This window comes from Ictalurus punctatus, chromosome 13 (genome assembly GCF_001660625.3).
Source record: "Ictalurus punctatus breed USDA103 chromosome 13, Coco_2.0, whole genome shotgun sequence".
Lineage (NCBI taxonomy): Eukaryota > Metazoa > Chordata > Actinopteri > Siluriformes > Ictaluridae > Ictalurus > Ictalurus punctatus.
Window position 1 is genome coordinate 15,062,501 of NC_030428.2, and position 24,239 is coordinate 15,086,739.

The window sequence follows — 24,239 nt, forward strand, 5'->3', positions numbered from 1 at the left end:
TTAATTATATAATTGAATCATTTTCTGAATTCAACTTCAGTAAAAAATAAAAATTGGTTAGCTTTTGTAAGGGTAGACTTTGCAAGGACCTTATCAATGGCTTCTAGAAACATATAGAAACGGTACGGTGAGGTGACAGTGACGGTGAGGTGTAAAAGGGGATTTCCAAAAGTTTTTCAAAGACTAAGCAATTCGCTCACCCTTTTTTTCAGGGATGGTGCACCGTACTGTGAGAGAGACTACCAGATCCACTTTGGTGTGCAGTGTGAAGCCTGTCATCAGTATATAACGGGGAGGGTTCTGGAGGTGAGTATCTGGCATCCTCACAGTTAAAATTCTTCAAAGGAAAAATATTGTTCAGCATGCTGTTCAATGGTGCCTCGAGTTCCCTGAGATTTTTCCCCCGTGAGCCTGTGTAGGATAAGCGATATGGAACATGGATGGATGCATGTTATTCGGGGTGCTGTGTTTTTTTGGTTGTTTTTTTTTTCAGATTATTCTTATTTTTCTTGCTGTATTGTGTTGCTTGAATGAAAGTCTACTATACTGCTCTCACTGACCATCTGCAGCTGGATGGTCTATCTGTTTACAAGCACTCACACAAACATACACACACATGTTGTAATGCTATGACCAACATTTAGTTTGACATAACCAAAATACCATGTTTGAAGAGTTCTGAAGTCTCACGATCTCAGCACCAGCCCTTGGGGAAAAGAGCACAAAACAAGCAGTGAAACAGTTGGCCGTATGCCACAGTCCCACCCTAGCATTGTAGACAGAGCAGCCTCTGAGTCTAAATCCATCTGATAGGCTGAGAGACCAGCAGGAGGAAGAAGGAAGGGGAGGGGGAAATTGATGAAGAGTTTGGGAGTTCTCAGGAAAAGTCTGAGAGACAGATTGAGGGACAGAGTGTGCAAAAAAGAACAAGTGTACAAGGAGCTTTTCTGCTAAATCGCAGGGCTGGGGGTCCACACAAGCCGCCTGCCAAAGGTAAGACTGCCAGATGTTTTCAGAATCGATCATCATCATTTTTTGGACATTCCATCAGGTAATAGGAGAGGGGTCCTGTATATGATAATGGGGTTTTGCAGTTTGCACCATTTCATCAGCATGTATTTCATTCACGTGTTCTTGTTGTTTGAATGCTGACTTTATGTCCTGGACAGAATTTTGAACACCACTACACCCTTTGACTTCTGCACTAAATATTAACAGGAAGCTGTCCTGTGGCTCACTTCATACACACATTGTTCTTTTTGTGTCTCAAACCAAACCCACCCAGACAGAGCAGTTGTCAGTTGTAGTGTGAATGCTATTCATAGAAATCTGTGTATCCACATATGGTGGTGAAAAACTCAGTGGAATCTTATCAATGTGAAGCCACAGAGACTTTAAAGCAGTAGACACTTCTATATTTGTCCAGTTGGGTTTGTGTAGAATGTCTTTTTGCCAGGAACAGATGGCCTTGTTGTAAAAACACAAGGGATGAAGCATTATTTTGATGTTTGAACTGGTGACGATGATGGTGTCTCACCCTCGTTAGCATGTTGTCAATGGAGAGTGAGACTGAAATGTTTAACATTACAGAGTGCTGACACTCTGTTAAAACACACACACACACACACACACTTTTCCAATTGTAGCATTTACCAGATGCTCTTTGACAGAGTATCTTATAGTACTGCTTAGTTGTTTTCATTAAGAAAACTTAACGAGAATCTTAATGCTAGTTCAGATTGTCTGTAAAGATACCAGCTTGACACTGCCATACACACGAGTCAGTGCTGATATATTCGTACTTACATAAGAAAACACGTGCACAAGTGTAGATTTGGTATTAATTAAATAGTGCGTATGAAAGAAATTGGTCATTGATCTGTGTTTGAAGACAGCGTAGGACGACCACGGAAAGTTCTAACCACCACCTGATGCATGTCTTTCTTGAGGCTTTAAGAGTGGAGAATGAATTGTGTCTCAGTATAAAGTGTGGAATCTGACTGTTGCCATGGGGGGTATGATGGGGAGGCTTGTGTAAGTTAGCATCAGTGGTCTAACGCTAATGCAGACAGCCTGCAATAATAGTTTAGTCTGTCCTCTCAATTTTCTCGGAGTGTTTATCTCCACTGTGCTGAAAGTGCACAAGGGAGCACTTTGAGGCAGCATCCAACCAGGTGGCTCTGCTTTCTGAGATTAGCACACAGGAAAACACCGTTTCCACAGACATACACCCCATGTTACGCAGCCTTCAAGAGCCTTGTCCGTATGCTCGTATGACTACAAGTCTGTTTATTCTGTTTCTAATGGCCTTGTCTTTCTCTCTGGTGATCTTTTTTTCCCCACTGCATTCATCATTTTTCCTTTCCCTTTTTCTTTACCCCTCGCAGTTCCTCTCTTTGGCTTTTTCTTCTGCTAACACCCTTCCATCTGGAACTGGAGCCCCCTCTGTTTCCCCCTGAACTTTCCAGTAATGACTCTTTGTTTTCTCCACGGTTTTCACCAGTTACACATTCTTGTGCATGATGTAATAAGGAATGATGGATAGCCATCTTGCAGGAGAGAAATTAGAAAGAACATCTACTGCTGCACAAAAATTTGTTTACGACAAGAGTGTTACTTAGGCCTGTTGTCATAGCGAGGCAGGCTGGGAGGAGGGACGGGGTCACATCTGTGTGAAATCAAACATTTCTGCTGCATTGCCTCATAGTTCATCAGACAAGGGAGGAACATGGAACATTGGCCAAAGTACTGCAGGTGATCCCCAGCACCATCAAAATCCAAATATGTGTGTGTGTGTGTGTGTGTGTGTGTGTGTGTGTGTGTGTGTGTGTGTGTGTGTGTGTGTGTGTGCGTGTACGCGCATGTGTTATGTGTGTGTGTGTGTGTGTGTGTGTGTGTACATGGACATGGGTGTGCTCAAAATGAGGAAAGTGTCTATCTACATTCCCTTTATAATGACATAACATGCTATTTGATATACCCCTGACATCATTTAGCAATGAAAGCACATGTAATTTGAAAGGAAGCTTCATTTGTTGAAGAGCAAGTGGAACAAAAATGGAAGGATAATCGTTTGAGTGAAGAAGAAAAGAAAGAAAAATGGAGTTTTGGAGTGGTTTGGAGTTTAGAGAAGAAAATGAGAGTTATTGATGGAGAAAGTATAATTGTTTTGGAAATGGAAAGAGATGGAGTTGAAAGCTGTTGAAAGAAAGAGAGTGAGAGAGCGATATGTTGGAGGCGCAGGAGCTCATCAGCATTCCTAGAGCTAATGTAAAACAGCAGGATGACGAGACAGCACTGCAGATGACTTACAGCTGTGTTCTATGAACATGGACTCAGGAAACACATGACACATGAATAGACATGCACATACATACACACGCATACACACACAGAGGACTCAGTGGTAAATGGAGGAGATAGCACATCTGCTTTTCCTCTCACAGGCCTTTCTATTATATATTATATGTAGACTTTTATTAAAGATTAATCACTTCATGTGTGTATTGACTTCATGCCCTGAGAGGTTTGTTTTTGCACATTCAGTATTTGTTGAACTGCACTGATCCTTGCCATCTCGGCTCCGCAGGCAGGCGATAAATACTACCACCCCAGCTGTGCACGATGCAGCCGGTGCAACCAGATGTTCACGGAGGGGGAGGAGATGTACCTGCAAGGTGGGTAAAACAGCTGATAATGTAAAAGGATTTGCACCTGACTTCTAAACGACTTAGATGTATTCATTTTTAATTCATTCATTAATTTTTTTCCATCCATGCTTTTCACTCTCACAGTGATTCTGTATTCACTTCCAATTTCTCACTTGTTGGATGCTTTAATGGCTGTAAGACGATGTGAATGAAAATCAAAATGCATTTTTTTTTTTTTAAATAATGTTATATTTCTGAGTGAAACACAATATTTGGACGTCATATAGTCAGACTTGATGATAACTGGGATTGTACCTAAAACCTCTACTGTAATCATGAAGACTACACAATGCATCCTTTCAACACACTTAGTACTGTTTGACTTTGTAATGATTTATAATCCTATTATCTGGTGACACCAAGAAGAGAATGGGTTCCCTTTTGAGTCTGGTTTCTCTCAAGGTTTCTTCTTCATGTCATCTCAGGAGTTTTTCCTTGCCACTGTTACCGCTGGCTTGCTCACTATGGATCTTAACCCAAATCTTAACCTACATCTCGGTTACTGTAAAGCTGCTTTGTGACAATATCTGTTTCCGTATTTAATGATTATTTAATAATAAATAAAGAAGTATTTTTATAACTACTAATAATAAAATGAATAATATCTATCTATCTATCTAAAAATCACTATAGAAAAATTACATTGAATCGAATAGGCAAACTTTCACAATCGGCTTTAAGGGTAAAACTCGTATGGATGAAGTTTAGTATATAAACTTTTCTCCCTCTTTCTTTTTTTTTCTCTTTTTCTCTCAAAACAGGCTCTACAGTGTGGCATCCAGACTGTAAGAGCAACATCAAAGTAGAAGAGAAGTACAGGGTGAGTGTTAGCGTTCCACACACCAGTCACACACACCAGTCACACACCCTGCTGGTCCTCTGTCCTCACTTTCTTTCATTCAGCTTTATTTCTACTTGCATCCTCAGTCCAGTGACAGATCTTTCACCTTTCTCTCAAATTGTCCCAAAACTTAGTGTGGTGTCTGTCCTAATGCTTGTTTGAGTGTGAGTAGATGGGTACGCTTCTCAGAACCAGGTGATATGTGTGTGTGTGTGTGTGTCAGTGTGTGTCAGCTTGTCCTCTCTGTTCTGGTTCTCCTCTGTAGGAAGCACAACAGCGACCTGGCAGAAAGCCCCGTCCTTTTGTTATCTTTTTGCCCCTGTCTAAATGTGAGTCTCAGTGTAAGACGAAGGGCCGGGGTGGCTCTGCTCGAGGCGTACGTCCCCTGCGCAGGACGGAGGTTTGCAGTCTCCTGTCTCCTCCCTCTGTCCTGCACCACTTCCAGCTAAACTCACTGTCCTGCTTCACCTGCAATCCAGACCATATTGTGTCTCTTTTAGGACAGTGAAGTTCACTGGTGTATTTGCAGAACAGAGAGGGCAACACTCCAGATACACACTGTGCCTCCTCCAGACAATGCAAGCCTAGAGGGTTAGCTTGCTGTCTTGTGCTAAATTGCTTCCTAACAACAGGAGCAAGAAATTGGTGAAAATCCTGTCATTCGCATCATGTAATAAATAAGCAGCACATCTGTCTTTCTGAACAACTGGCATGAACAAGAAAGTGAGTCGAGGAGACAAAACATGTCTGTGATATGTTAAAGAAGGTGGATTGCAGTAGATCCGTGAGCGCATGGTGAATAGAGACGGTCGGGTGCATGCTGAGGCGGATCTAATGACTGTATGACAACATGGCTCTCGTGCATGTTCTCTTGTGCCCTTATGAGGTCAAAAATTCACCAAACTGAAAACTGCATTGAGATCCAGAGTCTGCCAGCTTCTGTTGAGCTCCTGACTTTCAATGACTCAAATTGGCAGAAAAATGTAGTAAAAAATATAAAAAGACAGGAAGAGGGACAATGTACTTTTCTGATGCCTGACATATTATTGACATCCCATTATTTCATAGCGTGTATGTACACTAATTGCATTTAATTTAGTTAAAGCATGATTTCTTCTATGCATGCTTTGAAGTGAATATCTAAACAGAGGTCAATTATGATTTAAACCACATGAAATGTTTGTCTTGTTTACAGTAGTTGTGACAATTTGAGATGGACACCAGATTATTTTACATTTATAACGACTTGATAAAAATCAGTTTAAGCAAACATCTGCTAGTTGAAACTATTAACTGAAAATGCACTGTAATAACCTTTATAACGGTGTTGCTTGGTGACAGAGAAGGAATCTCCATATACGATAACATGTCGCATTAGATGATAGAGAAGCTCCATCAGAAAAACTTAAAGCTGGCGAGGGATGGAAAGTACAAGCCCATGATGCAAGACCAATGTAACAAATCAGTGTCACCTCATCATCCGTGCCATAATAAACATGGTCCACTAATTTGTATATTAAATACATTTATTTATTTATTTATTTATTTATTTATTTATTTATTTATTTATTCATTCATTCATTTTCAATACTCACTTTATCCTGATCAGGGTTGTGGTGATCTGGAGCCTATCCTAAAAGCATTGGGTGTCAGGCAGGAATATACCCGGACTGGGACACCAGTTCACCTTACACATACACACTGACACTTATTCACACCTAAGGGTAATTTCACCAGTCCACCTACAGGCATGTTTTTGGGTGATGGGAGGTAATCGTAGAACACATCCAAAGTCACTTACGATTAAGAAAAGCATGAACCCATGCTGACATGGGGAGAATATGCAAAACTATCCAGAGAGTAACCTGTTCTCATGAATGCTAAAAAGTTTTTATTATAAAGAAGAATATTTGGAGAGAGTCTAACATAAAGGCAAGGACTGACGAGTGTTTGTTTGATGCGTGTGCCGTTCACCAGTATGGATAATCGTGAGGTTAAAAATGTACTTCTGTCAGTCACGAGTGAGGATCAGAGACATTTTGGCTTCATTGTCATGTTGTCCAGCATATAAACCAGTGGTTCTCAAACCTTTAGCACCCAGGGACCTATTTAACTGTAGAAATAAATAAATAAATAAATAAATAAATAAATAAATTCCACAGACCCCTTCAGTACAGATTTGTGTTACTGTCATAATATAACTTTTCAATGATCTTATGCTCATTGTTTAAATGTGAACAATTATATTACACAGTCATTTAAAGCTTTTTATTCCTGAACTTTCGACTGACAGAACATGTTAGGTCTAACTTGACGCTATTTATAGTCCTACCATTTTTTTTTAAGTTACAAAGGTTTGGATTAAACTCAATTCAAGGGACCTATGAAAGGCTAACTATAAAACCTCAATCGCAAATGAAATAGCATTGACTTGTGACTTACGCAGCTGTAACAGTATAAACATATCACAACCCGCCTGGTTATGCTTCACGGACCCCTGGGGGACCCCACTTTGGGAACCACTGATATAAACAATCTGTGAGTGAATCACACGGATGTGTGTCGGAGTGTGTGATTTCCTGTGACCCCTCTTCCTCCCTCCACAGCTTCTTCCTCCCTCTGTAACCTCACTGCACCAATCAGAAAGGCAGGTACTGTATTCTGCTACTGGCAGCAGAGTGGCGCACGCTCTATGTATCAGCAGCTTGAGGGCAGCATACCCACACTCAACCAGCCTATGACCTCATAATGACCTATGTGTGTGTCATTACACTTTTCACCAGTGCGGGCATGTGGCTGTTGCCCTCTGACCCAGATTTGCGTAAAGGCAGTCAGACTCACCACAGAAACTCGACTCGGATATGAGCTTAAGGACAGAGCCGGGGAAAGTTTCATTCAACATTACATCACCATAGTAATAAGCATGTATCTGTTTACAAACCATAATCATTCTCATTTGAGCAGCTTTGCTGAAATTTCCACAAAGAGCCATATCTGGAGGACCATGCAGCATGGCCTGTGGATGGCAGCTTGACATGGCTTGTGGCTGTTTCTATATAAGAAGCTGGGATGGGGAAGCTACAATATTAATGCTGCTGTTGTAATCTTGACTTATGCTCTGTTTGTGTCGTTCGAGCTTGCGTGTGAGTCTGTGTGTCTGTCCGCGTGCATGTTTGTGCTTGGCTGACCACTAATACAAAGTCTCGTTCATCTGCAGCCCACAAGGTCTTCGTCGGAGAGTATCTGTTCTCGGCCGGGTTCCAGCATCCCCGGCTCTCCTGGTCACACCATCTATGTGAGTCGTCCTTGCCAGCGCCATCTATCGCTCCCTGAACCAATCACCATTCACTCTCAAATGGAGTCTGTGGTTGCATGAGGATGCACAGAATGCTCTTTTTCTCTTTTCCTTTCTCTTATTTCTCTCTAAACAGATACATTTGCATTGAGCTCTTAATACCAAGCTTTGATGCATACACACAGAATCAGTATGAAACCTGTTTAAGAGAACTTCAGTATAATAGGAAGCACAGCTGCAATGAACCATAGCAACAGTATATGAAGCCCCATATACTCTGTTTTTTGTTGTTGTTGTTTTTTTTGTTTTGTTTGGTGACCCATGTGGCGTGCTGTAACTATGTTCATATGTGACGTGGAACTGTTTGACCCCTAGTATGACTTTCCTTATCCCGCTCCCTTTGTTTCTCCCTCTGTGTGATTCCCTTCCTTCTGTGTCCCACCTCTCCTCCCTCTAGGCAAAAGTAGACAATGAGATCATTGATTACAAGGACCTAGCAGCCATCCCCCGAGTCAAGGCCATTTATGACATAGAACGTCCAGACATGATATCCTACGAGTCTCTGCACTCCACCTCCTCTACCCTGGAGAGACAGGGCAGACACAGCCCTGGAGAGGTAATACAGAGCTACTATCTTCTAATCACTCAATGCTCATACAGCTGAGTACACTTATATTCCTGATGGGATAATTATCAACAGGAGTTACTTTTCGAAAATTCTTGTGCAATCTGCAGTTTGAGCGGAACGATTTTGATTCAGAAAATACAGTCGCAAATTAGAACCAAATGGACTGAGACCTTTAGATAGGATAGTTACTAAAATCAGTTCATGTTAAAGGCAAAAACGTCTTTTTTATGTATTATGTATATGACATGGACGGATAAATAATTAATTATTGTAAACTATTACAGGTCTAATCTTTTCTGCGAAAGCTGGTAAAGCATTTAAATACTTAGGATGCACTCCTCCTTAATACTTGTTAAGAGTATTTACTTAAACATCCTTCAATTTTGAAATGTTTATTTGGCATAGTGTCAGAGTAGATGATATAGAATGGTAAAAGCCCCCGCATTTAATACCTATGGCATCTAGCTGACTGATTTTTATTTTTTTTATCAGTCATTTGTTTAAATGGGCCGTGTTCCAGGCCACCGGCCCATATACCCAGCCTCACTCCAACAGTAATACTAACCCTTGTACCCTGGAAATGATCTGTGCATGTGTGTGTGTGTGTGTGCGTGTGTGTGTGTGCATGTGTGAGTGTGTGTGTGTGCGTGTGTGTGCGTCAGTGCGTGTGTGAGTGTGTGTGCGTGTGCATGTGTGTGTGGAGGGGGGTGTAATGTGTGAATTTATGTCTTTGTGTTACAATGTCTGTTTAATATCATGTATCGCACATGTATTGAACATTGTCCTGTCATTCCATGTCTGTGTATCAGAGGAAATGAAGTGTGTTTTATATTGACTGTCAGTGCTGCTCTCATATTAAACATTGCCAAGTTGTACCTGGATCTGCCTGTGCTGTGTCTGTGTCCAGCTTGCAGTGTTACAGTGCCCTCTGCTGAACACTCTCAGGGTTTTATTATCATATGAGGACTCAAGTCATTCAGTGACGCATACTGTCTTGACTCCATACTGCAAAATCTGGCCTTGTCTTGTACATGTGTTTTATTCGATTTGACAAAAGGGAAGACTTGACATCTGTATACATCAAGCGCACCCTTTTTCAAGGGCTGATTCCTTGTTGGTAGTGTTATATGATTAGGTAATAAGCAACAGATTTAAAGCAGTCTCATGCTGTAACTGTAGGCTGTGTTTCCTTCCTACAGTGCCAGAGTACTACAGGTGACCAATCCCCCAACAGAGGCCATATTAAAGTGAGTGTGTGCAGGATTGCAGCAGTGCATGCCCAGTGAATTTACTAATCTTCGAAAACACAACGAAACCAGTACCTGGATTATAATTAACCAATTTAACCAATAAACTTTACTATGAAGCAACAATATGAAAACCAAACAGAATATTAAATCTCTAACCAAACTGATCACATTCTAGTAGTGAAAAATGATCTTAATGAGGTCAGATAATAATCCATTGCAAAAAATGTTTTGATTTGATTTCCTGACTTTGTTCTTTATATTCTTAAAAACAACAACAACAACAACAACAAAGGACTTGAAAGCTTGAAAAAACTCAATTTCAGTCAAATGAATGGGACCACAATGTAATGGGACTTTATGGGAAGCCATTGGTGATAGTGACACTATGGTTTATATCCACTTTCTTAGACCATGCCGCAAGATGCCTCCCCCATGTCAGCTGAGACTGTAAGTTGGTCAGGAATGTCGAGTCTTGAATCTAGCACAATTTTACCTTCACCAGCACAGTTTTATCCTGCACAACTTTTCCCTCCTCTCTGCTTTCCCATCTGTTGTATATGTATTCTGGGCACCTATGTGTGTCAGCATGTGAACTGCAGTTTGTTTGTCTCGTCTTTATCTTTGTGTTCCGGTATAGCCTTATAAAAATCATTGCAGACTGTCTCCTCTCTGCTTTATTTACCGAAAAAAACCTAGTTAAAACATTCACATAGTTATTTGAATCAGTATCAACATGCTACAATGACTTTATTCAATTGATCAAGTTATTTCTTAAGTTTTAGCACTACTGTACTTACCCTATCCATTCTACTCTGTCTAAAGAATTTGGGGTTTTTTAAGTTGAATTTACACAGAGCTTTTTTCTCCCTGTTGTTGTTGTTGTTGTTGTTGCTGCTGCTGTTTTTTCCAGTCACCAAGAACCCTGTCTCCCACCCCGTCTGCTGAGGTTAGAGTCTGCTCCATACTGAAACCTAGATACACGCTGACATCAGTGCAGTTAGTGTTGTTCTAGTAGTTTTACTAATCTTGTTGCACAACATCACGTAGTTCTAGATAAGGCTTCTGCACATAGCACAGCGTCCACAGCATTGTTAAACTGTGCCATGTAAATTGATGGTGTGTCTGTGTGTGCTGTGTATTAGGGCTGTTATGACATTCGAGAACGCATCATGCAACGATCCACCAGCCAGGGCTCCATCAGCTCCCCGATGTACAGCCGACACAACTACATACCTACACTGTCTAAGACACCACAGCACTTCCACAGACCAGGTGAGAGTGAGGGTCATTTCATTTCTTTTTTTATTATTTACTTCCTTTAGGTAGTAAAGGACCAGCTACTCTTACACATGGAAGTAGTGTGCTTGTGTGTGTGTGTGTGTGTGTGTGTGTTTGAGTGTATGTGGCATTGCCGTAGGCTATCTACCTTTTGAGGCCTTTCCCTCTCCTTTTCCTGCTTTGCTCATTGTGGCATTCCTTGCCTCTTTCTCTCCTGTTTTTCTTCCCACACCCTTTTTTCTCCCTCCTCGTCTTTGTCTGAGCACCCAGCAGGAATGCTGAAGCTCTGCTCCTCTTTGCGCTCTAGCAACAGTGACAACCGTCCCACTTCCCCTTTCCGACATCACTTCCTCCCCCATAACAAAGGTAAGAATCCGCATGTCTTCCCTGACGAGAGTGAAAGCGTTGTGTTCCAGTAGTAGTGTCTGTAGGCGTTCTTCCCGCTGAGGCTCCACAAACCAATGAGGACCTAAACAGTTCAGGAACAAGTTCTTCATTTATGTTTCTACCAAACTCCTGGAACCTCAAGCGTGATGCATGCTGTGCGATGATACAACTTTTCAGCACTCAGCAAAAACACACCAAACATGGAGGAAGTTAAGATTTGTTGATTTGTTGATGTCTTAGAAGCTTTTAATTTTACTGATTCTAGAGCCAATTTTGTCTACCTTGATATCTCTTGTGTTATTTAGTTATATTGGTACCACGCTGTCACTTGTGAGCATTAGGACAGTGCTGAGCAACAAACTACAGTCCCAAAAGTCTCCATACACAGGGGACTATGTTTCCCAGCACTACGGCAGTTGTGTCTTCATCAGTGGATGTTCGTGGACGTCTACTTCTCGTTTAGTCCTCAACACCTCCAGTCTTTCTGAATTTGTTATTAAGTTTGGTAACAGTGTCCAGCCATGAGAATGATTTCAATATGATTTTATATTTTGTCAAAGGCATGCTTAAAGGCTTAAAGGAAAAATATATATAATATAAACTAAGTATGAAAAATTTTGGAATACATTTAGCTAAAAAATGTTAATATCCCCAATTTATGGAGACTTTAACAAGGTTGCATTCACTCTTAAATTTGCCTGGAAATCAAAGCTACACCCTCTGACATTAAACACTTAGCACATAAGAGGGTCCGCAATTTTGTGAAGCTTGCATTTGAGCAATCAGTACGGTTCAGTAGTTCTTTTTCCACAGAAACTTACCTTCTGCAGAAATGAAAACGATTCCAGGAATGAAAATTGGCAGTAGGTGATAAGGTGGTGCATGCTTCTGAACCCTGTGCGTTCCAGAAAATCTTTGCCAAAATATCCAGAGGCTCCTCTGTCTTCTCCAGTAGTACTGACTATGGAGCTTTGGGATGATTTTACGGAGATATAGTCTCTTTAGCTTGTTGGTTGTGGACTGTACTGTATATGGCAACGTCATTGAAGGGAGTCAAAAGTTCTGAAATTGTATCATCAGCATGGCACGTATACTTTCTGATATAGTTAGGTTGAAAGCTGCATTGGGACGGCCATTGCTCCCAAGCTTCATGCAAACTGAGCACGGCCAGCTAATCACACATTCCTGTATATAATGCATATGTGCCTCTGTCCTCCCTACAGATTCTTTCTGCATAGGTATGTCTTGGCTTTGTGGCTGTTATTCTCATTGTGTGGTGCTATTCTTTTGTCTGTGGCAGCTGTGAGGCATGTCCCATGTACAGGTTCTATGACTGTTTCTCTCTCCTCTCGATGTCTCATCTCTCATCTTATTTAACATCATATTATTCAGCATTATATGACATGATGTTCCTCCACTAACTCTTTATCCTGAATGCTGCCACTATTTATTTTCGTACTGGCAGTCAGTATCACAGTAGGGAATGCCTTAAAATGTACAACCCCAATTCTGAAAAAGTTGGTATGGAAAATGCAAAAAAAAAAAAAAAAAAAAGGGTAATTTGAAAATTCAATTCACCCTGTACTATTCTGAAAACACATTATTGACACGTTATTTGATGTTTATTTGATGTTGATCATTTATTTTTGAAAATATACACTCATTTCAAATCTGAAGACTGCAACGCACTCCAAAAAAGTTGGGACAGTCAAATGTTTACCACTGTGTAACATCACCTTTTCTTTTAATAACACTTATTAAGTGTTTGGGTGCTGAAGACACCAGTTGGTTAAGTTTAGCAAGTGGAATTTTCCCCCATTCATCCATTATGCATTTCTTCAGCTGTGCAAATGTACAGGGCCTTCGTTGCTTTATATTGCGCTTCATAATGCGCCACACATTCCCAACCTGACACAGGTCAGGACTGCAGGCAGGCCATGCTAGCACCCGCACTCTGCTTATGAAACCATGCGCTTGTAATACAGACAGGATGTGGTTTGGCGTTGTCCTGCTCTGGATGGCAGCATATGTTGCTCCAAAATGTGTACATATCATTCTGCATTAATGCTGCCTTCACAGATGTGCAAGTTACCCAAGCCATGGGCACTGACTCTCTCCCATACCATGACAGATGCTGGACCTGATGCTGATAACAGCTTGGATGATCCTTTTCCTCTTTGTCCCGGAGAATACAACGGCTGTTTTATCTATTTATTTAAATGTCAACTCGTCAGACCACAAAACACGATTCCACTGTGTTACTGTCCATCTCAGATGAGACCGAGCCCAGAGAAGTCGGCGGCGCTTCTGGACAGTGTTGATGTACGGCTTCTGCTTTGCATAGTAAAGCCTTAACTTGCATCTGTGGATGCAGCGGCGAAAGGTGTTTACTGACAAAGATTTACCAAAGTATTCCCGAGCCCATGTCAGGGTATCCATTACAGACTCATGACGGTTTTTAAGACAGAAGTCTGAAGGATCAGACATCACGCGCATTCAGAAGTGGTTTTCGGCCTTGACCTTTACGCACAGAGATTTGACCGGATGCCTTGAATCTTTTAATTATATTGTGCACTGTAGAAGGTGAAATGCCCAAAATCCTACCAATTTGTCTTTGGGGAATGTTGTTCTCAAAGTGTTGGATTATTCGCTGATGCATCTGTTGGCAGATTGGCAAGCCTCGATCCATCCTTGCTCTTGAAGGACTAGGCCTTTTTTGGAGACTCCTTATATACTATGATTAAACAATTGCCTCGAGTGTTTCACATCGCCTTCTTATTTCAACTTCTCACATCGCTATTGGTCCTAAACTGCCCCTGCCCCTGTTGAAACTTTTTTCAAATGTGTTGCATGCATCAATTTCAAAATAAACGTTTATCTTTAAATAACTATGCAGTTGATTAGGTAAAACACCAAATACCTTGTCTTTATACATTTTTGTTTAAATACAAGTCAAAGTACATTTACACATCACTCCTCATTGTTTTTATTAGCATTTTCCATACGGTCCCAACATTTTCAGAATTGAGGTTGTACTACTAAACTTCTGAATGTTGTCCATTTTTGTTATCCTTGGATTTAAGGGCATCTTGAGTCTTGCAGATGTACAGTGCAAGTTTTAGTTTTGGATGCTGAAGTGTTGGTCATTGTGGAGAATTTGCATGCTCGTGTCTTTGGTGTCCTATTGATGTTTTACAGCTCCTTTCTCTTATACAGAGAGGACACACTTGATTCATCCATCACACTTTCCTTCTGTACTTAACTCCTCTTTCATTTGTCCATATTTACATAAGCAAGAATTTATTCTTTCTTTCTTCCCCTCTTCCTCTTCCATGCTTGTTTCCTTTATCCTTCTTCTTTCTCGGAGGCACTGAGCCATCAAGTGGCCGGAGTTCTCCCTTGTCCTCTCGCTCGGCCACCCCGACCCTCTTTCTGACCCCTAAACATTTCCACGTCCCAGGTAGGAGCAGGAGTATCGACAAGCTTGCACATGTCTGTATGTGTGTGTGTGTGTGTGTGTGTGTGTTTTCCTAATCCACTCTTTCAGTCTAAATTATTTGTCATGTATGTATTATCATTGTGCATTCCAGTTAGGATCATTTTATGGACCATCATCCATGTTCATCAGACGGTTAATACCTGCGATATCTGAGCTCTTTTGTCTTTGCTTCTTATTCCAGACCAAGGCATGAACATGTACAGAAAGCCACCAATCTACAAACAACATGGTATGACTATTGTGTTTTTGACTGATCATTTGATCATTTATAATTATAACACAAATCAGGTTCACTGAATATGCATTGGCTGTTTAAGCATTTGTTTCTCATTATATGTAAATGGATAAAGCAATATCACTGTATGAGTCACATAGGGGATATTTTAATGCTTGATATATAAATAAGGTAAGTACAGTGAAACAGATTTTAACATGGTTTGGATCATGACTTTTTTCATTAATCATGTTTAAACATTAATTTATCTGTGAGAGTGATTGTATTTTGTGTGAATGTGCATTCTCTGACCAAGTTTTGTATATTTATGTTTGTTCATGTGTATGTTGACACCATCGTACCATTAACATTTCGTTGTGGCATATGTGACTACATAATCCATGCTCACATGTAAGTACTGTTCAGCTCAGCTCAATTCGGACTCTCTGACAGCTACTTTCTTCTCTTTCCTCATTGCCAACTCGCTCAGCCCTGAAAACTAAAATCACTACTCCTCTTCTGGCTGTGCCCTATGAAACATCTTTGCCTTTGGTTGCATGGGGTTATGAAATGCAGGCTCTCACAGGAATCACTAATACAGTTTGAGACCTTACTCTTTGCATCCCTTTATTAAAAGATTTTCTGAAAAGACAATATTGCTCTACAGACTTCTGTTTGAACTACAGTGCTGGCCATAAATATTAATGCACGGAACATTCTTCAAAACATTCTTTTTGGACTGTAAATATTGTTCCAATGAATGTAAATCAAATCAGAAACTCTGCAATGTCCTGCTTTGAACGGATTGGCCAGCACTGTATCTGCTTTCATCCTTTGTCAATCAACCAATGATAGTCAAGTTCCCCAAAATATCCAGATTCAGCTGCACTCGCAGCCCAAAGCAAGTTTGCTGGTGACATCATCAAATCTTCCAAGTTCCCTGCTGCTCAAGCACCCCGACCGGATGAAACAGCAAAGATTGAGACTGACTACTGGCCCTGCCCTCCCTCCCTTGCAACCCTAGGTAGGCTCCTACCCCTGGCTCCTCCAGGAAGACTAGCCTACTGAGAAGCATGTGAAAGCAGAGTCAGAGTCAAAAGAATATGTTGGCAATGTCAGTGCTGTATGTCTTATCAATACGACCTATTGTTTTCTAAGGTGCAGGAGCTGTAGTTTGTGACGAGTGGTATAGAATCCTTTAGATTTTTTCCCCTGTTCGATTAGGTAATATAAACAAAAATCAATAAATCAATTACATCATTCACATCATTGATCCAAACACCATTCCTCAATTCTAATCATTACACTGTTACTGTTAATTTCCGTTTGTTTTCATTATGATACATGGAGGCTTGGGTGTGTACATCAAAGTATAATGATTCAAACAGTAATGCAGATTTTGTACACTAATCCTCTCTTTGTCTTGATTGATATTCATTGTGCAATCAGGTTCAGATATGAGGAGTCGCTCGCGAGATGAAGAGGAGGAGGAACAATTCAAACGAAGACAGCTCCAAGAAGATCATCTTAGCAAGGTGATGGGTCACTAGCACAAAACATTCATTATAATATTAGAGGAAATTAATCATTCACAGCAATCACAGAAAACTACAGAGATTGGTAGTATTGTGCGAAATTTGACAACAAGCTAGTTTCATAGAATGGATCCACAGAGCGCTGATTACTGAAATTGGATTGACTTTTTACAATACTACAGATCCAGTCTGGTCTTGGGAAGCTCATTTTGAAGGAGGAGATGGAGAAGGAAATGAACAAAGAGAGATATGCTCGCAGTGTGGCAGCCCAGCGGTACGAGCCTCAGCACTCCAACTATGCTGCAGGTACTGCAGTATACACCAGCTCCTCAAACTGCAAGTGGCTTTGGCACTGTCACACTTACTGATTAATAATTCATCTACAGATCCCAACTCTCCCACGTCTAAAACCTCTTCACTGCCAGGATATGGACGCAACGGCCTTCTTCGGGTAAGAGGCCGCAATAGGCCGCAGTAGGCGTGGCTTTAAGCTGGTTTATAAAAATGACGGTATTTTATTTGAGGTCAGTTGCCTGGAGATCTATGAGGCTCTGAGTGGGCCGCCCGTAAAATTCATGGGAATATTGCATGGCTTTGAGTCTATACATGTATCCAAATAGGTATGCACATGTATGTTCACAGATTTTACTAGCCTGATTAACATATTTCTAAAAGTTTGTATATTCACTACCAACACTAGCTTGCTGGCTAACATGGCAGGATTTCTAAGCTTAAGTAATGTCTTATACAGTGTGGGAAACAAGTATTGGACACGTCAACATTTTTTTCAGTAAATATATTTCCAATGAGGCTATTCACATGAAGTTTTCACCAGACTTTGGTATTAACTCAAGAAATCCGGATATATAAAGAATTCACAGCATTAAAATCCATAAATGAAGTTATGTGTAATAAAGTGGAATGACACAGGAAAAAAGTATTGAACACACTAAGTGAAACGTATTTAATACTTAGGGGAGAAGCCTTTGTTTGTAATGACAGCTTCAAGACACTTCCTGTATGAAGAAATTAATCAGGTGTTATTTTGGCCCATTCTTCTAAACATATTGTCTTTAAATCTTGTTCAATTGGATTCAAGTCAGGTGATTGACTGGGCCATTCTAACACCTTGATTTTTTCCTCTGAAACCAATTGAGAGTTTCCTTTGCTCTATGATTTGGATCGTTGCCCTGGTGGAAGGTCCATCCTGTCTCATCTTCATCATCCTGGTGGATGGCAGCAGATTCTTCTCAACAATCTCCCGGTAAAGGGCTCCGTTCATTTCATGTGAATAGCCTCAAAGGAAATATATTTACTGAAAAAAATGTTGACACATCCAATACTTATGTCCCCCACTCTATGTGAATTTAATTCACATATAGGAATGTAATTGTAATTCACATAATGTGAATGTAATTTTCACTGCTAGGGATAACCAGCTAGCTAACACGAAATGATTTGCCAGCTAGCTAGCATCATTTCTGATCGGATGTCTATGTAATAAAATGCTCTGTACTCTTCATTCTAATACTTGCTAGCTTAACATAAGTGACATGATTTCTAAGTCATATTCATAAAGGTTTGTAATCCTCACTGTTAATGCTATCCAGATATCTAAAATAAATTGATTTAGCAGGATTTCTGAGTTTTTATTTATTTATTTATTTATTTTAAAAATGTCATATTTCTAAATGCTAATAATCTTCACTAGCTAAAGCTAGCTAACATGAAAACTTGACAGAGAATCATACCACACTATGTACAACTACAGAACTACTTTTATGTCCAGGTGCCCACTGTAAAATGTTTAAAAGGCATGTCTTTTAGTTTATATGCAGTATATGGGCTCAAATACATGCCCACTGGTCTGCAGCCTCACACAAGCAGATCACTTTTTGGACGTGTTTTACTATTACATAAAGAGAAAAATATTTTTCACATTACTAAATGTCTTTGGTCTGTCTTTTCATCTACAGTCGACAGAATTCTCTCAGTATAACAGTTACGGGGATGTGTGTGGAGGTCAGAGAGGTATTTACCCACCTTCCATATCATGTTAGAGTAGTCTTTGGATAAATTGGAGCATATGCTCACACTAAGCTGTCTTCTTCCTCTCTCCATATCATTATGCAGATTTCAAGGTACGTGAATGATACAGACTATAACCTGATCAGCTGCACTGAGCATGTGCATCCGCCATCATGTACATGAGAATGTGGAATCATGCTCCATGTGACACCCTGCTACGCTTGTGCCTGAGTTACAAACAGCTCAGGCAAGGGGGAGAGCATGGACAAGGGGATTCATCATTACATACGCACATCCTAAGAAGTTTGTACATACTTATAGTTAGACTAAAGGAGTAACAGTTATCCCCATGGGTAGATAAAGTCTTACTCCCTCCTCGTAGTATCAGATTAGGTAAAGTTGGTGTTTGTTTAAGTTGTCATGTATTTCCCATGATTCTTTTTCCTCCCAGTCCTCTTATTGTTTCTTTTTCATTTACATTGCACGTATGCGTTCTGTTCTATAGCTCGTCCAAGATGGCCAGGTTCCCCTAACCAGAATGGACAGGGGAATGTCAATGCCTAACATGCTGGAACATAAAGCAAGTATCCCATGTGTTTTTGTTTGTTTGCTTTTGATTTTGTGAGAATTACATTTCTCCTCTTTCTCATTTTGTCAGTGTCCCTTCTTGTTCTGTTAACATCCACCCCGTTAACACCCAGATCATTTATTAGAGTAAAGTAGGTTATCTTGGCACAGCCTCACAGGTTATAGGTAGTGGGATGAAGGGAGAAGACTAGGGCTTTCCAGTGCTGTGAAATGATGTAATGATATGCTTTGCTATGTCTGAGCTGTACACATTTTTCCAGATCATTGATCCCCACCTTTCCTAAATCTGGCTGAAGAGGCTTAAGAGCTGCATGTTCTTGGTTTCTTTAAAGGTGCTGCTATAGTCTCCACAATCTCAACATGATCATTTATTGTTCCATAACAACATTTTGTGTTAAATAAAGGAATAATATACCTAGAAAAGTTATACAGTATGTCCTCCATTCAGTGTTAAAATCGGAATGACACAGCACATTCACTTCCTTTTTCCCCCCTTTTTTTTTTAGACATGATGATTTTAATAACATATCTACACATCATTTTGTCTTAATTTGGCCATTTTCACTTTATGTCCTCGTCTCATTTTGTGATTTGATTTTGGAAGTGATGTGACCCACTGTAAATATTTTTTTCTTTTAAAGGCATTGACACATAATTCACAAAAAAATGTTTACGTCACAGTCTGCTTTTTCCCTTTTCTCTCCCCCGTGACCTGCTGAGTTGTGGCCAGCCTCTAGCACATCTCCCCATCTCTGTTCAGTTTAGCATATTGTCTGTTTGCATCTCTGTGTGAGTGAATGGTTGCGTTCTCAGCACGTGCCTTTGTCCAGCTTGCTTTTCAGTAATTCATTGTGTTTGGCAAATGTCTTGCATTGCATTCTCCATAACAAGACAATCCCTCCTTTTGTAAAGGTGTATCCCTATGAAATGCTCACTGTCACCAACAGAGGGCGTACTAAGCTCCCAAAGGACGTGGACAGGACGAGACTGGAGGTAATTAGAGGGCAAAGCTGTAAGCCACACTCTAGGTGGTGGCGTGGGAATAATATGTGTTGATGCTGCACTTTCTCTACTTCCCTTCTCCTCAAAGTTCCTTTCTCATTACACTTATTGAAACTGTACGTTGTTGTCTCCTCAGCGTCACCTGGCCCCTGAAGTATTCTTTGGTGTCTTTGGAATGGAGATCCAAGAGTTTGACAAACTTCCTCTGTGGAAGCGCAATGATATGAAGAAGAAGGCCAAGCTGTTCTAGCCAGGACATGTGCATGTTTTAATTTATCAGTCACTCCAATAATGTATTATAGCTGTAGTTTTCTGATTTGCTTTTCCTTTATTCACTTTTATTTTTCCTTTTTTTGTTTGCTTCCAACAGTCTGATACACGTGGACATAAATTATATACTTTTTTGATTCAAAACAAAGACCACACCTTTTTTTTCCCAAGGCAGAGTTTTCATTTGAGTAGGTTTAAAATTAACTGCGATCTAACCATTCAGAAGTGAGCAGAGGAGTGAAGACTGGTTATTATCTCTCACATTTAACTCACATGAAACCTGACTTCTGAGCAAAGCTTTATTCCCTTGCACTCCTTCCTGCCCTCTCATAAAACAGGACTGTAATCTTTTTGAGGGGAAAGTGGTAGGGGGCTGAAGGCTGTCTGCAGGGTTCTTCCTCTAAATAGGCTATTAAGGTGATGGAAGTGGAGGTGCTCCAGTAGCCCCCTGCTGCTGTGGCCCTAACAAGGGCCTTGATGTGTGTTAATGGGGGGAAGTTAAAACTACTGTATGTGACTGAAGATGAGAGGCCTGGGCTCTACCTGTGGTGGGGAAGGCCTTAACAGACCATCTGGGCTTCTGGAACATATTAGATCCTGAGGTGACAGAAAGACGCATCTGCTATAACGCACCCCCCTGCCATCTCCTCTCAGTCATCAGCTAATACTGAAATGGCTTAACATGATTTCTCTAGAATCCAAATCCTACTGAGTTGAGGATCCCTTTTAAGCCCCATTACCTATTTTTAATTTAAAACAAACAGAAATATTTGACAGATGAGGTGCTGGTGAAATGTTAGGAAACGAAAGCCGACCTCCTTCTAACTCTTAAAAAGAGTTGTGTGTTTTTTCACCGCTAGAAGTCAGGCTTGTGTTATTAGGGACAGTTGAGGACCCCCCCCCCCCCCCCCCCCCCTTATTTTTCAGGCCCCTCCGTCATTGGAATCTGACAATCCTCTTCTCTTGACCACTATCTAAGCTGCAATATGTTTTAGCAACATATCACTTTGAATAAAGTTGCATTTGAAAAGTAACACCTTTGATATTACTGCATTTTATAGAGCTGAAGTATTTCAAACTGCCACTGTGTTGCTGGGAGACTGATGGAGCCGTAGCCATAGCATCTGTGTCACAAGTAGGTTGGATAGCAGGGCCATATCTGTCATTCCGTATAAAGCTGCCAGACAGTGTTGTTCCCATATCACTGGATGTGCTTGCAGTAGTGTTGTTGGCTGTTGGTGACCATTAATTCCCAGCAGTTTCCTGTGTTATCCGTACGGTTAAGGACAGAGGACTAGGAAATAGAAAAAATACTGGGTTTATAAGACACAACAAAAATGTGATGAGAGTATGGTGATGAAATTCCGGTTTTGATACCCATCATGACAATGATGTAAAAACTCAAATGAGTAATAAATTTCTGCTTCAGATATTTATGTTGTTGGTGAGTCATTTTGTCTGTCTCTACCACACTGAGGTAGTAGATAATAGTGTGAAATTTGTGGGTTGGCTGCACATGCTGTACATTAAAATGTTTTTGTATGCGTTTACACTACGGAAGAGCTGTTTCACCTAGAGAAAGTTTATTAGTGTATCCATTCAACCACACCACCATCACTTTTCCCCAAATCAGTAATAAAGAAACATTCTGAGAACTCAGTAGACTGTGACATGAACCCCAAGTACAAAACCCCACGTATGCACACATACTGTGAGCTCATTATCATGGCTGGTTTGGTTCATTGTATAGGACAACAATTCATTATTTTCAGTCTTTGTTCAGAATCTTGTGACCTCATAGCTATGCCCTAGTTGTTTTTGGTTATGACCAAATTTGTACTAAAGTGGTATGCCTTCCCTTGCAGACATGTCTAATGTAAGGTGTCTACAGGTCCCAGTAGGCACTAATGTTAGTGTCTGGGTTTTGCGTTTTAGACCACACAAGCAAAAGAAAATGCTGGGTTAATGAGAGGGTTTTGCCACAATACACCAAGCCCAGTCTTCCTTATATTCTCTCACACAGAGCTGTTAAGGAAGCTGCTCTCACCTGTTATAACCAAACTAAATCTGATCTGCTATGTGAAGGCGTGGTGGAATAATATTATTTCATGACATACTGCTTAGCTGGAGATCATACTGGAGATCAGCAGTGAGAGGTTTGAACAGGTTCCGCTCTTTTGAGAACTCTTCTTGAAAATGTGTGAAAAGTTGAAGAAAGCGGATTATTATTGCAAAACTGTCTCTCTGTGGATTGCAGAAGTATTCTGTCATGTACATCAATATACGAGAGATTTAGATATCATAAAATGGGTTGGATGCCCTGCTATGGACTGGCACCCTGTCCAGGGTGTACCCCGCCTTGTGCCCGATGCTCCCTGGGATTGGCTCCAGGTTTCCCCGTGACCCTGAAGAAGGAGTAAGCGGTAGAAGATGGATGGATGAATGGATGGAAAATGGGTTGGATCTACATGCCATCTTTTTTTGGACTTCATACACATAAAAAGTGAAGATGCTTTCATCTACTTGTAGTTTAACATGACATCATACAGTGTCCAAGTTCTTCACTGAGAAACTAACTCTGATCATCGTCATTCCATCACTGCTCTTTATTTAGACACACTTGGCATGTCCTCAGCACCTCTTTGTATAAAACTACTGTAGAAAATAACTCTGTGTGTGTGTTTTATATGGGAAAGGTTGCTGAATGAAAAGGCTTAGTGCTCAGATGGGGCTGAGTCCGTAACCCTTGCCCTGTTAGTCACAGCTGTGGAATGCTTTTTGTGTTCCAACGAGCATCAGCTGAGATAATCTGCCAGTGTCTGCACCTACCCACTCCAGCTAATACACAGTGCACAAACAATGTTCCCACAGCAATATGCCAGTGAATCTGAAGCATTTGACTGATATTTCCTGTCTCTGTAGCAATCTATTTAATTGTTCGAAGACTCCTCCAACTCCAAATGAAACAGTGACCACTAATATCTGTAGCAAGACAGTGTGTTCTACTGCCATGTGTAATGACTTCCATGCCTTATGAACAGGGACAATACAGCTCCCATGACTCTTCCTTGAAAACAGACCATTAGGAGGGTGGACCATCCTCTATATCAGCCCCCTTCTTCCCACACAAGTCTACGACTCCTTTTCATCCACATGTTTAAAGTCGAAGCTACAAGGTTGGTGGGCCTGGTATGGAGACCAGGAAGGAGGGAGCCTTAGAACTGCTCCCATACCGACTCAGCATGAGGGGATATCCCTCTCGTAAGGTGAGTAACTGAAGGCAAACAGCTAAAGCAAACTCAAGTCCTCACCTTTAGTCACACTACATTTTACTCCGAGATCCTCAATAGCGGTGCTTGGGGATTTCCAGTCTACGAGCAATTCAAACCTACACAATGAACACAGTGGAGCATTTGTATTCAACAGACTGTGACAGAAGGAAGTCCAACTGGGTCTGAGGACTTTCTGAAATACTACAATGTAATTATTTAATATGTTGGAATTTCAAGGAGTTAGCAAAGGAGTCATCAATCAGAGACTATGAAGCATTCCTGGTGCTTCAGGCTCTTTAACATTAGCAGTGTGTCCGCAGATGATGACCCTTCTCTCCAACCATTACAAAATGGTTTTCCCAGTGGGAATACGAAAACCACACGCTTGCTTACTATGAGCAACTGACCTGCTTACCCATGCTCTCCATGCATCAAATAGTAT

The 24,239-nt window shown here is 40.8% G+C and overlaps 1 protein-coding gene across 24 annotated transcripts in view; it reads left to right on the forward strand.

The window, feature by feature from the left end:
- The window catches only part of ablim1b (actin binding LIM protein 1b), a 67,652-nt gene extending 45,695 nt beyond the window's left edge, over positions 1–21,957 (forward strand). The window contains exons 6-26 of one of the 24 annotated variants that reach the window (XR_006983505.2): positions 213–306; positions 3,590–3,677; positions 4,472–4,530; positions 4,817–4,951; positions 7,769–7,846; positions 8,304–8,462; positions 9,674–9,721; positions 10,133–10,171; positions 10,635–10,670; positions 10,867–10,996; positions 11,273–11,368; positions 12,613–12,627; positions 14,757–14,849; positions 15,070–15,117; positions 15,980–16,126; positions 16,552–16,637; positions 16,820–16,943; positions 17,024–17,088; positions 18,614–18,668; positions 18,771–18,968; positions 19,171–19,224. Coding sequence is in view for 23 of the 24 variants with exons in the window: in XM_053685362.1 (XP_053541337.1) it covers positions 213–306; positions 3,590–3,677; positions 4,472–4,530; positions 7,158–7,202; positions 7,769–7,846; positions 8,304–8,462; positions 9,674–9,721; positions 10,133–10,171; positions 10,635–10,670; positions 10,867–10,996; positions 14,757–14,849; positions 15,070–15,117; positions 15,980–16,126; positions 16,552–16,637; positions 16,820–16,943; positions 17,024–17,088; positions 18,614–18,668; positions 18,771–18,778; positions 19,171–19,245; positions 20,166–20,246; positions 20,392–20,505 (1,672 nt within the window). In the remaining variant the exon portion in view is untranslated. Of the gene's footprint in view, positions 1–212; positions 307–3,589; positions 3,678–4,471; positions 4,531–4,816; positions 4,952–7,157; positions 7,203–7,768; positions 7,847–8,303; positions 8,463–9,673; positions 9,722–10,132; positions 10,172–10,634; positions 10,671–10,866; positions 10,997–11,272; positions 11,369–12,612; positions 12,628–14,756; positions 14,850–15,069; positions 15,118–15,979; positions 16,127–16,551; positions 16,638–16,819; positions 16,944–17,023; positions 17,089–18,613; positions 18,669–18,770; positions 19,246–20,165; positions 20,247–20,391 lie in introns of those variants that run through there. The other 23 variants (XM_053685362.1, XM_053685343.1, XM_053685340.1 and 20 more) reach the window with 23 other exon arrangements.
- Positions 21,958–24,239: the final 2,282 nt, after the last annotated feature.